The following is a 17840-nucleotide window of genomic DNA, read 5'->3' on the forward strand; positions in this document are numbered from 1 at the left end:
GTTATATCTGGAGGGAAAAGCCCTTATGTTATCTTTACCTCAATAACATTCCCATGTTGGTTGTGTTGAAATGTCATTGTAAATCACCAGCACTGCAACAGAACATCCAATCAGAGGTGACAAGCACACAAACACACCCTAGCCATCTTGCCTCTAGCCGCTCTGAAGTATGAACACAGACACATGTGATCACTGATCAAAATGTGTAAACATTACAGGTTGAAATGTGATATTCTGGATTCAACACAGCAAACTCTGTGTGTCTTCGCAGGCCTGTAACTTTAATAAAAAAAACAGCTACCTTCGTCCTTCGTATTCTGTAAACCCTGTGTACAGTAAACACAACACACCCGTACCGCGCTCCAGCAGGTCTGAGATACCCTTTTAGCCTGGTACTTCTGAAATAATTACCACAGGTAATGACCATTAAGCTCACACGCAGATTTGTATTTTCCAACTTGTTTATCTTGGATCTGACTCATGAGGGACTTGAATTTGGACCAGCCATCTGAGATCTTCTAAAATGGTTATGTGCTAAAAAAGTCCAAGACAGATGGTTGAAGAGACTGGAGAGCAGAGAGAAAATTATGAGAAGATTAAACACATGATGAAGGGGATAAAAGGGGGAGTAGGACCTGAATCCTGGAATAGCCAGCAAGTCAAGCTGCTAACTCCGCCCCCCCCCTTCCCCCCCCCCTCCCCCCCCCCCTCTCTCTCTCTCTCTCTCTCTCTCTCTCTCTCTCTCTCTCTCTCTCTCTCTCTATCTCTCTCTCTCTCTCTGGCAGTCTAACAGTCTGTCATTTGAGCAGACAGTGAGAGCAGGAGGGAGGAAAGACAGGGAGACTGAGCTGTGCTTTTGCCTGCTGTTGACTCGTCTTTTTGCTTGTGCAGTGTCAGCCTGAGACTGGATATCCGGGCAGTATATGATTCCCTAACAGACTAGCTGGACTTTTGCTCCTCTTGGGATTTGTTTTGAGGTATTCCTCCTCACCTCTTTGGAATTACCACTACAGGGATATCCCCGGCGTGAACGCGTGTGATGTGCCATGCCCATGCCTGCTAATCTTGTGGTCAGTAACTGGGGTAGACCATGAAGGGGGGCCACCATCATCGGGGCTGCGCCTGTCACCACTTGTTTCGGAAGGTCCTGGCAAAATGTGGCTGCTGTTATGCCCGCGTCAGAGGTCAGTGACTTTAACTTTGTCACAGATTACAAAGAGATGAAGGATAAGAAAACTACTACTACCCTTTGAGTTTGCAACTTCTTGGTTATGTGTGCTTTGTTGAATGCTAATTTTCGTGTTATTCCTGGAGGTTTTCTTCCACGCTGGTGTTCTGATTTTCTTATTTGGTCTACGATCCTCTTCCAGCGGGTCTCTCTTTCCAAATCTGCATAGGCAGATGCTCACCCACCTTTTTCTTATCTCTACTCTCTGAGTGTGAATGTATTGCATTGCATGTGTGTCGGGGGGGATTTGTCTGTGCCTCTTTTTCTTCTGCTCGCGCTCAGCTGGAGCAACAGATGTCTGTCACTTCTCCTGGTTACAGCTTCTCCTCACACTTTTCATCTCACTCCCGCTCTCAAAGGCGTTCACACGATTATCGAGCGGAAAGAATGGCGTGTGTGCATGTTTATGTTCATGCATTAGATGCAGCATGTTTGCATGTAGATCAGGGTGCCATGTGTTCAGTTTATTTTTTGGTGGAACACGTGGGTGGATGAAACTCTGGGGCCTGCACAGAAACATTCCTTCCCCTATTTAACACTGAGATTTTGACTAAGTACAGCCCCAGTCTCTCTTTCCTATCTTTTTTGGTTTGTCTCTCAGGATTTTCAGCCAGTCATTGAGGTTTCTATTGTGGTAGTTTATCAATAAAATTACAATTCTGTCATCATTTACTTGCCATCATTTCATTCCAAACCTTTCGTTTTTGTTTATACAATGAAAGTCATTGGGGTTCAATGTTGTTTCGGATCCCATTGACTTTCATTGAATGGACAAAAAAAGTTTTTTGAACATTCTTCAAAATCTCTTCTCTTGTGTTACACAGAAGAAAGTAGTTAATTCAGGTTTGGAATAACATAAATGAGTAGGCTAAATGATGACAGAATTTTTATTTTGGGTAAACTACTCCTTAAAGGCTGCATGTTAAATGGGAGCTCCAAAGTGAAATATCTTGCGATTACATCTACACAATTGCTTCTTGCTATATTCCATCTGTTTTAAGTCTAAAATTATATCATTTCTGTTACATATACTGTTTTAAAGCTTTCTTCATGTACTCTTTTATCATTGTTTCGACTCTGCGGGGCTCGGCATAGTTCAGATGCCTCTAGTTTAATCTCCAGTGCTTATGTAATGGATATTCTTCCTCTGAGCCAGAGTATGTGCTTTCTACCTTCACTTAGGATCATCTAAGTTAACCTATGATCATTCTGAAATAGTGTTGTTACAATACCAAAATTTCAGTAATCTTTACCAATACCAGTAAAATTTATGGTTCTCTGTTAATGTTTGGGGGCCATTTGGGGGGAGTTGTGGCCTAATTGTTAGAGAGTCTCGTAACCCGAAGGTTGCAGATTCGATTCTCAATACCAGCAGGAATATGTAGGTAGGAGTGAATGAACAGCACTTCTTTCCACCCTCAATAACCAACTAAGGTGCCCTTGAGCAATGCACCTAACCCCCAATTGCTCCCTGGGCACCACAGCAAATGGTTCCCCACTGCTCCAGGTGTATGTGTGTCCACGGTTTGCAGTGTGTAGCAGCTTAAAAACATAGAAACACACAAAGCGAGTAAAGTTGAGTATAGAAACCTTTGTAATCAATCAAGCTAATATCAAGTTTACCAACTGAAAGCTCCCGTAATAATTTAAAAATGTCTATTCTGCTGCTCAGTGGATCTCTTATTTGCATTGTGTTTATACTTTGGTTACAATAAAAAAATTCGAACAATTACTTTTGCATGATATGAGTTAACTGCTGAATCGGCCAAAAAAAAATTACTGGGTGTACCTTTAAGCATCCATGGAGAGTAAATAAAACACCTCTTAAGTGGAAAATGGCAGTGCACTTCCTTAAAATAGCAATGACGACCGTCTCGAAGTGACGGTACCCTGTGGTTACGTGTAGACGATTTCAAGTGCTGCTCTAAGTCAGCAAATATAATTTTAATGTTGGGCATTAGCATCAGGCTCTCCTCCTTAAATATAAATCACATTAGGAGAAAGCTGTAGGCAGATGGATACGCTTAAACCCATACAGTATGTGACTTCCTCCCACCATCTCCCTCTCTTTCACTTTCCAAGCCTGACTCTGCTTCCTTGAAGATTATATGCCTCTTTCTGACACCTAAGCTCTATTTTCTATAATAGAAGGGAGTATAAATGACTGGTTTATGTAAGAGCGTTTAATCACGCTCGGATGAGGGCTAAATGTTTATTCAGCCCTGGGAATAAAGTACACAACCTGAATGCTCACGGAGCAGGAGGGCTGTCGACGTGCTGTTTTCTGCATGGTTAAAGGGGCAGACGTGATCGTAAGAGCTATCGGCCTGGTTCAAAGTGTCACACACATCCCTTTCGTGACCCTACAGATGTCTCTCTATGTCTGAAACACACAGGCATGTCTCATACCCAGACTACAATGCAAACATTTGGATACACCCTTTTTGTTTTGATGTTTATAGGAAAAACAATCTAGATTGTGCAGAGATAATCATCTTCACATATCAGTTGTTTTCCAAAGGTTTTTCCTGTCTGTGAAGGTGTAATGGATGGAAAAGTCCAGAACTTTCACTTCCAGGAACCAACTTCCACAACCTGTAGTAATTTGACTTTGTCACTCCTCCTTAAAAAGTTATACTATGGTACTCTCATGGTATCATATGTTAGTACCACAGGATTTTGATATATACCACGGTAAATCTCTCATGTTCACCAAGGCTGCATTTATTTGATAAAAAATACAGTAATATTGTGAAATATTATTACAATTTTGAAATATATATGGTCTAAAAGGGTTGTCCCTATTCTTTTAATAAATAATGGGTGTGTTTTGGGCGTAACATGCTCGTACGCGAGGTTAAAGGATGCAAGCAGACCATCTACGGGACAAGCTGGATTCCACCATATCTTTATGGACACAATAATAATCTTTTACATTGTAATCCTTTCATTTTTAATATTTGGCATGTTTGTGTGCTGCTGTGTGTGTAATAAGCAGTGTACATGTGTTGTGCATTGACCATGTTTTTGTGGTCAATTGCACAGTCTATTTCAGCTGCCTCAAAATTGTAACGCGCCATCAATGTGACTGAACACACCTCGTTTTCAGACATGAGGGAACAAATGGGGGCAAATGCATTTGCTATATAAACTACGTGGCGCAGGACGTGAAAATGATAACTGCGTCGGGCTGAAACTAGCAAAGAACATTATAATTGTGCCTGGTGCTTCTTGCGCTGGGTGTATGATAGGGTCTTATATATGTCTTGATTCATTGTAAATTTATAAAGATTTTCACCCAATTTATCGGCCTTTATGCTCAAATCTTACTTTTTTCTTTTCTTTTTTATATTTATATGCATCAGTATTACAAAAACTCAACCACTTCCATCATTTCCCCAGTGGTGTAGCCATCTTTCCAGTAGCAATCATACCAGCAGAATGCTATATAATTGCTTTTTTTAGCCAAACCATCATTCTGGTAATTGCACAGCAGTGAAAGCTGTTTCTTTTCCACACTGCAGCTATAGACGGCTATTATTTACAAGCCCAGCAGGAATCCACCATATGACGTCTCTTCTCTTCTTCCTAATGAGCACCAAGTTTCGAGACGAGTGACAATCATCTACTCAGACACTATTAAGGTGACCATGACTATGCAGCTGAAACAGTTCCCCACTGATATCTGAATGAAAACACTTGGTTGCTAAATAGGGTGTCTGCATGTATGCATATGTATCATTCATAGACCCAATTAGAGAATCAATAAACCTCAAACAGAAATCTTGGACGTAATGGCACCATGCATTGATTTTATAAAATCAACCATCAGCAGAAACTTACAGTGGAGACAACACATTTCAAAGTGATTGCTATTAGCATCAATCTGAACTTGCTTCTAGAAAGACAAAAAAAAGTCAGACTTAGAAAAATAGAGAGAGGGAAAGTAAAGGATGGAAGCAAACAGTCTAAAGAGACATAACTCAAGAATTGTTTCTGACCCAAGCTAAGAGTTTGTGTTATCTTTTTTTTAAACTTGCTTGGCTCTGACAGAAACAGGAAGCTGAGTTTTTACCTCAGGAAAAAACATGTCTTTGCCTATAAGGAGCTGAACAAAGGAGCTTGTTGTAGATTTGTGCAGCTGTGTTCATTGAGAAGAACATGCCATACAGGCTGAAAACCATTTCTGATGTCCCATGGAAAAGAGGAAAAGAGACAGGAATTGTGCCCACTGATTAGCATGGTCACGTTGTTTATTAGCATGCACTGTCTGACTTGTTTTAGTATGTGAGTTACTAGAAATTGCAAGTCCTGCATGGATTTTTCCTGGTTAAAGCGGATTAGTCAGTGAACAAGACTTTTTTTTTTTTTTTTTTTTTGCACAGGAATAATAGTTATGCAACAGTTTAGTAAATTTCTTTAAATGAGTCATGACATGGATGTTTTATTTTATTTTAATATGTTCCTTGAGGTTAACTGCACAAAATAAAACACCCATATATCCTCAAAAACGATTCTCTTCAACCTTAATTCTTGTCAGGTTGTTAGGATTGGCCAACGTCATTGCATAGGAAAAAGTATCAGTGCCCTCTCACTATTGCATGTGTATCCATAATGTTTTCAAAACACTTACTCACATTCGTTGATGTAAAACTATTTGTTGTATGCAAATCACAAATCCCCTCAAATCCAAATGAGACTTTTTTAAAGCTTGATTAAAAAAATGTTATTTTTGTGCTGAGGATGTTTCAAGCTATGAAACTTGTAGGATCTTCAAAGACCCGTTTATGTGTTAAAAATTTGATTTCTCATCTTAGGCCCCCTTTAAATTTATTAGAAAGTCTGCAAAGATTTAAAACATGTTCTGCTCTCTTTAATGTGTTCAGTTGTTAATGGATAAATGATTACTTTAACTCCCTGCTGTCCCTGGAAGTATGTTCTGATGCAGATATTTGAAGTTCTAGCCTTATCTTCAGCAGGATCCTGCAAATGCAACCTATATCATGAAAACAAAATGGCCGCCCCAAAAACAGCTTTACTTTACCAAAGTACATGATCTTCAGAGGCTTGTAAACCCTTATAACCCATCTGCTTTAGACGGCTGGTGAAGAACAACTATTTAATGAAGCCCGGGTATGAGCATGTGCTTCTCATCATGGCAGTGATTAAGAGGGAGACAGTACCACTCTGCAGTAAATCACAACATCTGCTATATTGCATTTCTACCACTGCAAAGCCCCCTACACCTCCAGTGGTATGTTGCAAACCTACAGGTAATCTTGCTTTTATATATACTTTCCCAGAGTACAGGCAGTCATAACATGTGTGAATAAATCAGACAGGCTCCAGTGGCAGGAAAGAAAGGAGTGAATAGAGTAAGAAGGAACTTAGCGCTGTTGCTCTGCCAAGAGAATGTTCTCCTTTCCAAGCCTCTGTTTTCTCTGGCCGTGGCGTACATTGAAACCAATGGCTCCATGCTTTCTGCTTCCCCATTGCTTCATTTTCACCTGCAGGTTTCATTTAGTTATCACCCCAAGCCAATTTCGAAAGCTGATTGGGGTGATGCCTGAAAGGCATGATAAAGGCCAATTAAGGGTGGAGAACCGGTCACAACAACAATTGTTTGTCCCTCGGTCTCTCATGTACACACTTATGGCTCTTTTTCACTGCATGGGATGACCTTTTGTCCCAAAGTCTGCTTGCCATGATCCATAATGTTTGAACATAATGTTTGAACGAGACAACAACAGCATGCCGTTAAACATTACACAGTTGTCCACATCTGTCGCCACGGTTACTATGGCAGTACGAGCGGAAACCAGGCAAAACGCGGATATTCCGTCATTGACAAGGGACGGGCACTATTTAAAATTGTGAATTTCTCTGAATTTACAAATTCTTGGAAACATTAAGGATAATGTAAGTACATAATTGAAAGAAATATATAACACTGTGCAAGTGGTTTTTGGATCTTTTGATAAAAAATTATAATAATAAATAGTACCACCTTGGTTGAGGTTCCAAGTGAGCCGTACCGATACTAAAATGTGATGTGTAATCATGGCAGATCACTGATTGGTCAGAGAGAATCGTCACTACCAGCAGATTTGCGGCATGAGACACCAAACCCAAACAAACAAACTTCTTCGTCTTGCAGTGTAAAACATCCACACATCAAGAACACCATTCCATCAATATGCTCCATTGCTCCTTTGTTGTGCGTTTGTTTGTGTCGCATTTACGATTATGTCCCGGCAGTAGAGGTGGTACAACTATAATGATCAGTCTATTATTACTTTGAAGCTGTACTAAACTGCAATGGAAAAGATAAGCAAACCGAGCCGAGCCGAGCCGTGCCGTACCGAGCGAGTCGTACCATGCAATGGAAAAGCACCAATACAGTCTACCTGTGTCTCTAAACCCAAGTGTACACTACAAGACAGAAACTTGTTGCATTTTGATGTGTACGTTTTTCTGTACTATGCAAATCATTGCAAAAAAATGGGAGCAAACTCTACCTTCGTATTGTTTGCTGACATTTTGGCTGTATCTGAAATCACTCCCTGCACCGCAATTCACTAATCCTTGCGTTACTCCACAAATATAGTCTACTTAAAGGAGTAAATGAAAATGAGAGAGTGAATGCGGACATTTGCTATGTTTCTATACAAAGTTAAATTATTTCTGTGAAATTGGCGCAACATTTCTGTAATAAAAATGAAAGTTACTGCAATCAGGGAAGCCACTGTGGCTTTTTTCCTACATCATAAATGACTTGTGTCTCAGAGCGCACAGACAAAACAAAATAAACGCTGTCATGTTATCTTACGTTTGGATGCCTGGTGTTTGGGAATGCAATCATGTGAGACACTTCTGGGAGAGAATTAATCCAAATAATTTTGATGACAGACTTTGGCTTAGGCATTTCAGAATGATCAAACCAACATTTGAGATGCTGTGGAATGAAATTGGTCTGCTTGTTAGTCCAGTTATCCAATCACATCCACTGTTGAGGCTGTATCACGTGAGTTTTTTGTTGTGCATCGAGGGGTTTACTCAGTAAATGTGGTTCCATCGTTTGTGTTGAGTTTGTGTGAGAACAAGGTTTTAGATCGGAACTACAAGTCTGCATCCACATGACCGAAAACCAGAAACTGGAAGTCTTTAAGGAAACATGCTTCTGTCTTGTATTGTGTACTTGATATAATGCCGCCATTTTGAGATCCAGAAGCATTGTGCTTGAGCTGAACATGAGCTAGTGAGCTTTATTTCAAGGTGAGCTGCCCCTACACCGCTTTGCTTTATCTTGGTCTCAGTATTCCCAGGTTCCTGCTGGAATTGTCGAGCATGCACATCCAGACCATCACAAGCCCACCTGAGGCCAGTGTCTCTGAACAATCTTGACTCACCCTCGTAATGAGCTGGCACTCACAATGCTTGGCAGTTACTCAACCAAGAGAGAGGGGGAGAGGGCTTCACAACTACAGCAATAATAATTATCTCATACAAAAAGGACTGATCTGCTCCCATTGCACATGAACGCTGATAAGTGGCTGTTCAAGGGGTTGTCAGATCGGACAGGTTATTAGCTGCTATTTAGCAGACTTTTTTATGCAAGGCCACTTACCACAGCCTGTATGCTTGGAACAACCTGGGTTTAAGTGCTTTTCTCAAGGGTACAGTGGTTATGAAGTCCTATCTATCTATCTATCTATCTATCTATCTATCTATCTATCTATCTATCTATCTATCTATCTATCTATCTATCTATCTATCTATCTATCTATCTATCTATCTATCTATCTATCTATCTATCTATCTATCTATGGATTGATGGATATAATTTGCAATAGATAGATAGATGTTCAAATCCTGCTAAACCACTGAAGTTTATAGATCATGTTCTTTTTTGACTTGGCAGATATCTTTTTTTGTCATCCACTTATAAGGTCTCATTCCTCCATGCATTATGGAAAAAGTTGCAAAAATAGCAAAAAATGAAAGCAAGCTGAGGTACTTGGGACTGCTCTTCACTAAGTAGTAAGAGATATTTTTAACACGGCACCCCATCCCCCTTCTTTCTCTCTATCTGTCTTTCTTTCCTTCCCTCATTTGCTCTCCCTCTATATCACTATAAATCTCCACTGATATATTTTCTTTTCATCCCTCACTCTTTCCATCTCTTACTCAGTCTCTTACTCACATTCAGCTCCTCCAGCAGAATGAAGAAATAGCCTCAGCCGAAAATTGGGCAGAAATTTGTATGATATGCCTGTGAGGAATGTGAATGTCAAGTGGAGCATTAAGATCATTCCAGGGGCAAATCTCACATTCTGATTCTCTCTCCCCTGAACCAACCTAAAATAAACTTTTGTCCACAGCTGGATGCAATAACCTCCTCAACTATATTCACCTTGTCTTTTCCTCAGCCTTTCACTCTCTCTCTCTTTCTTTCCATCTCTGACCCCGACCTCCCAAGGTCTATACTATGTGGAAAAAATCATCCTTTAACATTCCCATTCATCTTAAAGGCTGCTGCAGTGTGTGATTTGAAATCTGCCATCTTTACTCATTTGACCCCAGTTTGTTTTGAAGTTGTAAATGTCATTTGGCTAATCGGATGGTGTAGTTACGGCACCAACCATCTAAACCTTGACCCCTTGGAAACCCCACAGACATTTCCCACCTTGTTTTCGGCACCAAGGTGCTTGAGCAGCATTGTGTTTGCTGTTTGCAGCAGTGTAAGGATGAGGAGAATGAGGGGACAAGTTATTAGACGCAGGAGTGCATTCCATGCCTTGTTTAGAAAAAAAGAAAGAGGGAGGACATCGTTCTTCTGAATTCCACAGTCTGCTGTTCTTTGAACATAGCTAATCTCTGCTCTAAATTGTGCTGTGATTCACAACATTACAAATGCCAGAATGAGCAACAGGCTTCTGGTATTTATCTTTGCGGAAAGAGGAGAGGTTTCATTTACCGTTGATGTGTATTTTAGTGGTGCATTATTGAATTGATTTTCAACACAAAGTTCTCTCTGTCACTGCTGGCAGTCTCTTGAAGTTTTCTTGAAGTCTCAAGGGATTTCCATGGACAGCATTGGTAGACATATTTTCTTGTAGCGAACAAACAAATTGTAGAAACAGAAACAGCTCTTTAACCTCTTGGACCAACAGCAGCTTGACTCCAAGTACACAGAATACAAAATAAGGACAGATGCTACTTGCTAAGGCTCAGAGCGAGCATGAGAATAATAGCTTGTTTATGAAATCCAGCGTGTTATCCTCTTATGCAACAAGCCAGCGACTTACTAAGAAATGCATGTCTGTATACAGTTACTTCTGACCTTGGGCGGAAATGAAATGCATATAACGGACAGTACTTCTAAAGCGGACATTGTGTACTTTCATTTTAGAACAGAAAGTGTGCTGCTTCAGCGTCAAGCTTTGTTAGTTAAGTCACTCCTGTGGTTTTCGTCTTAAACTGCTGATCTAAGTGCCATATGAGGCCCAATGCTGGTTTAATTAGAAAAAGAAACACAGGGAGAAAGAACGCTTACGGGCTAGAGGTACCATGTTTTATTGATTGTACTTGTTATATGTTTTATTGCATATATATACCATGGTACTGATGATTGATGACTTTGACAATTAATATCTATGGATAGGCATATCAAGTAGATATAGCCATCTATCATAAATCATATATATCCATGCATCCTAATTAATATCTTTCCATATCTAATATGATTTATAATAGATGGATGGATCTTTCTTTCTTCCATTTTTCCATCCTGACTGACTGGCAGACAGACAGACCGACGGACAGACAGACAGACAGACAGACAGACAGACCGACTGAAGCAACACTTACCATGGTACTATAGTGTTTTGGGAATGTCCCATGTTAGTACTATGGTATTCTTGGAAGTACCCTGGCTTACCATATAGGCTAAACACCTATATGAATTTCAGTACCATATATATCAAAGTACCAAGGTATTACCATTAGATCCCACTATTCCATAGTACATCACAGTAGATTTTGTAAGCAACACAGAAGGTTATCAGATGGTAATACCATGACACATGTCTATAAAACATGGTATTATTTCTAGAAATAAGAAAATGTGATCTGTGATCTAATAGCAGATGATTAATAATTGATAACTTTGATACTGAGAAAAATAAAGAACAAGAAAGAAAGAAAAAAGAAAGATTTCTTCCTGTAAACAAATAAAGGTTCTGCTGACACCAGCCCTTCACTCAGTTGATGGTGTTTGGCATTTTCACAGTCAGTCAATCTCTTGCGCTGATCATGACAGAGATTGGCTTCAGTGTGACATGATGTGAGTTATAACAAGCTCACTATGTAAAGTGAACTTTCAGACGTGTGTGAGATGCCTATGTCAATGCCCATAACGTCAATGCCCATAACGTGTCTCTCTGACAGCTTTTCTTTTGTGTGGTTGTCCCTAACTCTCATCCTTTGGGGTTTAGTTGCCATCACAATGTGACTTAGAAGAAAACAGAGAGACATGGGAAGGAAAGAAAATTTGCGCTGGAGGCTTAAAGGGGGGTGAAATGCTATTTCATGCATAGTGATTTTTTTACACTGTTAAAGAGTTGGATTCCCATGCTAAACATGGACAAAGTTCCAAAAATTAAGTTGTACGTTTGATGGAGTATTTCTGTGCCACAAATACTCCTTCCAGTTTGTCACAAGTTTCGGAAAGTTTTTTTCAAGTATGGGCGTGTGTGACGTCAGATGCGCCGGAATTTCCTTATATGGGTCCTAAGGGCACTTCTCCCGGAAGGGCGCGCGCACCTGTAGCCTAGAGCGAGAGAGCGAAGGCAGTTTGCCCATCAAAGCGCTGTGCTCGGCTTTTGCAGATCGTCTAATGCATAAGGATGGAGCAGTCTCACGGTCGTGCGTTGGAACCGCAGGCGGTGATTAAAACTGCTTCAAATGTCTGTGTGTTGTTAACTATCGGCGTGTAAGCACAGCAAGTAAACAACATGATCACGTATAGTTAATGTATCTAGGGAGCATGCGATGTATGGTGTGTGTGTGTGTGTGTGTGTGTTTAAATACATTTGTTTAGCTGGCCACTGTAGGTGTCTGTTTGTTTATTGTAAAATCAAATCATGTCCTCATAAACCACGAGTAAACAAACACACACAAATGTTGTAAAACTCGCGCATGACATGGTGTTCTAAAAACACTGCTCTTAAGTTCAAATCATTTCTACTTTTAAAAAACTCTCGAGACCTTGTATTTTCCCCCCATTTCACTGCTCATTTCACGGGATCTGATTCGGGATCAAAAATGTATGGCTGAATCTGATTGTTGTTAGCCATGGTTTGTTTTGGGATGTCACAGCTTCCAGACGCTCTCAACCATAGACTGTAAAAAAATATGGACGTAGTGTCGTCACCCGTAGGTTTCTGAAGAGCGTTTTTGAAGCCTAAAGTGGGCGGAGTCGCTCGTCGCCATCTTGGAAGCGCGTCACAGTGCGTCACTCCCGGATAAACGAAAATGGGAACGTGGGTGGAGAACGTGGGTGGAGTTGAGGTGCCTGGATGCTGAAACTACGCCCACCTTGCTCGAGTTTACTCAGGCTAAGAGCTAATGTGCTACTGGCCTCGCGCTAAAGTGACAGCTGACTTGAAGAAGTAGACCTAAAGCCAATAGTTAAAGTTCATGTTTTTGCCCTTTGAAATACTATAATAGTTAAAAGACATAACTAACCGTGAGACTATGTGTATTGTGATGCATTATTATTCTCATGCAGTAACTTACAATATTTGCTCTGAGCGTGTGTGTGACAGTGATGCGCATACATGTCAGTCAGCGCGGCATCGCACGTCAAGTTCGTAGAGAGCTTTATTCAGTCCATTTTAAATTCTGATAGATATTACTTAAGAAGTTCAAGTAAATGCACTAGAAATATGCGCTCATTTAAGGGACAAATAGAAAGCACGGACACCTGCAGGATTTAATCTGACGGTACTTTTAATTGAAAACTAAACAGTGAAATAAGCATATTATAGTCTATCTGCTCCGTAAGATCAACGGTACAGCAGAACGAGTGTGGCCTCTATATCTTAGACGTTTTTAAATCTGAACTCCAAAAACCAACGATATTGTCAGACATCCATGAGTGCATGTTCACAGAGGAAAACAACTGAAGAAAAGCGCTGGTTGTTCACTCGACAACGACGGAATCCAACGGCGTGGGTGAAGGTAAGGGCGGCGTGTAATAAACTGTATGAAATAATCCCGAAAAAATTACAAACACGGCAGAGATGACAAGTTCAGCAGCTGGAATCAGCTGAGGTGACATGATGGCTAACAGAGAGCAGACAAACGGTTAGTAACAGCAGCGGTAATCCACCTGTCACTCAAGTGGCCACGCCCTTGATTATGCAGAATTTTAAGGCTTAATATAATTTGAAAGGATGAGTTTTAAAAAAAATTCACCCCCCTCACAGTTGTCATGAAGGGTAAAATTAGCTGTATAGACCAAAACAACTTAAGACACCAGGCTGTAAACTTTTTTTTTTCTGCGGTAAAGTGGGGCATTTTAACATGGGGGAGATACAGATTTGGCTCACTTTTGCAGTCAGCCTCCAGCGGCCAAGCGATGAATTGCAGTTTAATTTACTTCCGTGTTGGTTTCAAGAGAGACAGGGAGTTTGCTGCTTGCTCTCAACGCAAAAGCTTCGCGCGCTCGTGATTATTTAGCTCCGCCCACACCCGCTCGTTTTTTTCCGGAAAGACTTGGTACAGCCTATCTTTCTTTTATAAATGAATAAAACTAAAGACTTTTTGGAGATATGAAGGATGCATTACTACTCTATAGGTACTCAAGATTAACATGAGATTCACTGAAACTGAGTGTTTCACCCCCCCTTTAACAGCCATTATTGGTCTGCACATACTGTATACAGTGTGCAATCAGTCATGTTAACTATGATGCACCTACAGTTTGAGTCACTGGAAGCATTGTCATTTTTTAAGTATTACACAAAAGCAGAGATCTTCCCACGCAGACAGTGACACCCATTAGGCTACCACAACATTACTGAGAAACAAGGGAAAATACAAAATCATTAAACTGAAAATAGAGGGCATCCATTGTTTTTAAATATATGTAAGTGCATAAAATATTAAGATTAATAAAATGTATATATATTACATAAATATCTTTGCTCTTATGTTTCTCAAGTAAATGTAACTTTTAAGGATGTTCAGATGTTGTTGTTGTTGCTGCATCAAGTTATTGATTGTATCGAAAGGACTGTGGGAGGTCTGTAAAAAAAGACTGTAAAAGTATTTTCTGTGCACTCTGCAATGCATGATTCTCTGCTGTGATCATGTGTGGGTACAGTAGGAGAGGGGGATGCAGGCATCTTCAGGGTGTTGTTTTTTTTGCTTCTAATGATCACAATTGTGTAGATCCGTGCACACACAGGCTGTGCCACGTGGACACGCTCGTACTGCAGGGCTTCTTTTCTGGAACAATCTCCATGAGCCATCCAATCGGTTGCATCCGGGCCCAAAAATCCTGCCTCATGAACCAAAGGCTGCTATAGGCAGATAAAATCTTACACACAGGGATTTCCTCCTACAAACTCATTGTCACATGCACAATTGCTGTGTTTTGTGGTGAAATATGAGGTACAGACACAAAGTAGTTTGAAAGAATAACTTCAAATGTTTATGGACCGAAGCGATGTGTATGGAGAGTGTGTTCATCTCATTGGGATGCCAGTTCTTCTGTTATTCTCTTACTTAATTATCCCGTGTAGGGAACAGGTGCTGTTGGTTTTCTCCACCTGCATGTGTGCCCACATGATCATGATGTTATTGTTGCACAGGGCGCGATTGAAAAACATGCAGATTGCTCACTATTACAGTGTATGGATCTTCATAATAGAATCAGATAAACATAACAGAACTCTTCTTTAGAGTGTATATAGATGCCATAGATTCCATCTACATACATATTCAAATACTACAGTAAACACATGCAAAACCATGCTCAGTCTCACTAGGTTGGTTTTGTGTAAACACTAGATTAATTAATAGATTTTGTGTAAAAACTAGATTAATTGATTGATTAGTTGGTTGATTGGCGGCAGGTTTTGTTTGTGTTTTAAAGCAAGATGTTCCTGAATGGCCTCTTTGACATGTGGATGAGCTTTGACCGGGGCAATTTGTCCATGTTTTGCCATATGATGTCATTTGTTTTTAAAAGTGTTCCCCTTAACACACTCAACTGCAATCCAAAAATGTAGACAGTGATTATTTGACCTCCTGTCTTGTTACATCATATATCAAAATGCTAAAGCTTAAGAACCAGTTGCAACAAACTCCTTAAGCTCCTTAAGAAAGCCATGTTAATTATAAATTAATTATTGCTAAGTGTTTGTTGCAACCAGCTGCATTATACTAGTTTATAGCTGACACATATTGGTAAATGGCAAATTAAATGGATATTTAACCCTTTTTATTTCTTTTTTTCTCACCATTTGCTTTTTGTATTGATTTATTTTTCGTTGAATGTTTAAAACCCTTCAAAGTTCATTGTACCCAATTGTACAATCATTGTATTGACAAAATAATTGACTTACTTTTTTTTAGTTCCTTTTATTTTGAAGGGCATGAGGGTGAGAAAATGATTTTCATTTTGGGTGAACTATTCCTTTTTTTCCAAGTTAAATGTTGTTTGGTTTAGTCATGGCAGATATTTTCTGTAGTCAATGCTTTCTACATGTTTGATTTTCTTCGCTAGCAAAGTTTACATCAGCGTGGGACGAATATCGTTCTTACAATTTGATTTAATCTACGTCTTGTGTTACAGTTCCTAATAAAGTTACCGATCCACTGGCGAGTATTTCTGCACATGCTCTAGCTCACTCACACATCGCTCTCTTGTATCAATGACGTTCACATTCAGGATTCTGTGGTGCTTTCTAAAGCTGACAGCGAAAAGATAAATCTGAGTCATCAGGAACCGCCAAGCTAATTGTTCACTCTGTTAGTGACCCCCTCCTCTCTTCCACTCTATTACAGCAGTCAGGGTCCGTCTGGGTGAGTGCGTCAGCAGTGAGGGGTGATGTCGGGGTTGACTCAGGTCTCTAGTCTGGGGTGTAATTTACATCTCTTTTACCCCTCATTTGTAGTGTCAGCAGGGCCTGAGCCAGGAAAGCAGATAGCCACAGTCTTGGTCTTGCGCAGCGGTTTTGCATCTGTGGTGGAACATGGCAAGAGGACAAGGGAGAGAGACCGGGGGTTGTGGTAGCAAGGCTTTTGGGAGCAGCTGGGCAGGAATGCTGTGGCTGGTGCAATGCCACTCAATTCCATCACCATCATACAGACAGCATTAATAGAGTGGTAAGCCTCTTACTCAGACGCTCTAGAGCGTGAGACTGCTATGGCTAGTGCATTTTGCATTTTTTATGCCTAGTTTTAGTCATATAGTCATAAAAATATAGTCATAAAAATACACCAAATCTGGTCATTTCATCAGATTATGGAGTGGCGTTTAGGGCAGGTCTTCTGACCTCAGCATGTGTGCACATGCTTATAATAGTCATCTGTGTGAAGGTTCAACTTTTCTCATTCAGCCTGTCTCCTGAGAAACTGTCTGATACGTCAAAATGGGAGGATGTCTCTGATGCTGTGGCGGAGAAGGTGAAAGTCTACTGTCATGACTCTAGGAGAACATAAGTGCATTTATTGGTGTTCAGACTTTGTTTTATGGAATACTTGTGCAAGTGAGGTGGTAATTATACTTTGTCAGCCTGACTGTGTGCGTGCTTGAGTTTGCTATACGTGCATACTTATACTTGCATGATATCTGGACACTTTTTGGTTTTTCTACGTATTATAGTGTGCCTGTTCCGTACTCAGGAACAAAAGATCAATAAATCCAGGGGTGATGACTTCTGGAACACACAGGGTTTGTTTATGTGTTTGTGGTTCTTCATCTTTGGCCTGTGGCATCAAAGTATTCATATCGGTAACTCACAGAGGGTTGCTTATCTTTGCTTATGCCATTACAACAAATCTGTTCTTCATACTTGTGGGGGACTGATGACAGATCAGGATGCTACAACAATGTTTTAAAGCCACATTAAAATTTACAAAAAATTCAAAGATATCAAGAAGTTTTAAAATTACAAAATTAAAAGCATAATATTATGTGAATGAATTAGAAATATTTGGCATTATGAGGAAAGTTGTGGGATCACAATAGCAATACTACTGTACTTTTTTTCTCGTAATTTTGACTTTATTCTTAAAATATTACTACTTTAATGTCATAATGTTATGATTTTTATTCTCAGAACATTTTGAGTTTTTCCCTCAATAATTTAAATGTTTGGACTAAAACAGCATTTTAGGATGCAGCATGTCTTTAGTTTTGATAGTTAGGGAATCATAAGGTGGGTAGGTGGCTTAAACCCACAGCTCTGATCTATTTGATTGGGGGAAAATGGAAATTTCTCTGTTATTGGGCAGGGTGTGGGCACTGCAGGGCATTTGTGGTTGAAGGTCTCTGGGGTTGAGGAGGCCGACAGCGACTGCGCTATGCTGCAGGATG

The 17840-nt window shown here is 40.1% G+C and overlaps 1 protein-coding gene across 4 annotated transcripts in view; it reads left to right on the forward strand.

The window, feature by feature from the left end:
• Nucleotides 1-17840, forward strand: part of arhgef25a (Rho guanine nucleotide exchange factor (GEF) 25a) — a 105337-nt gene that overhangs the window by 41017 nt on the left and 46480 nt on the right. The window contains exon 1 of one of the 4 annotated variants that reach the window (XM_077219094.1): nt 763-1184. The exons of the other annotated variants lie outside the window; for them this stretch is intronic. Within the exon in view, the coding sequence (XP_077075209.1) occupies nt 1091-1184 (94 nt within the window). The 5' untranslated portion in view covers nt 763-1090. Of the gene's footprint in view, nt 1-762; nt 1185-17840 lie in introns of those variants that run through there. 4 annotated transcript variants of the gene reach the window in all.

This window comes from Siphateles boraxobius, unplaced genomic scaffold (genome assembly GCF_051911475.1).
Source record: "Siphateles boraxobius isolate OS27281-9 unplaced genomic scaffold, OSU_SipBor_1 77, whole genome shotgun sequence".
In the NCBI taxonomy this organism is placed as follows: Eukaryota; Metazoa; Chordata; class Actinopteri; order Cypriniformes; family Leuciscidae; genus Siphateles; species Siphateles boraxobius.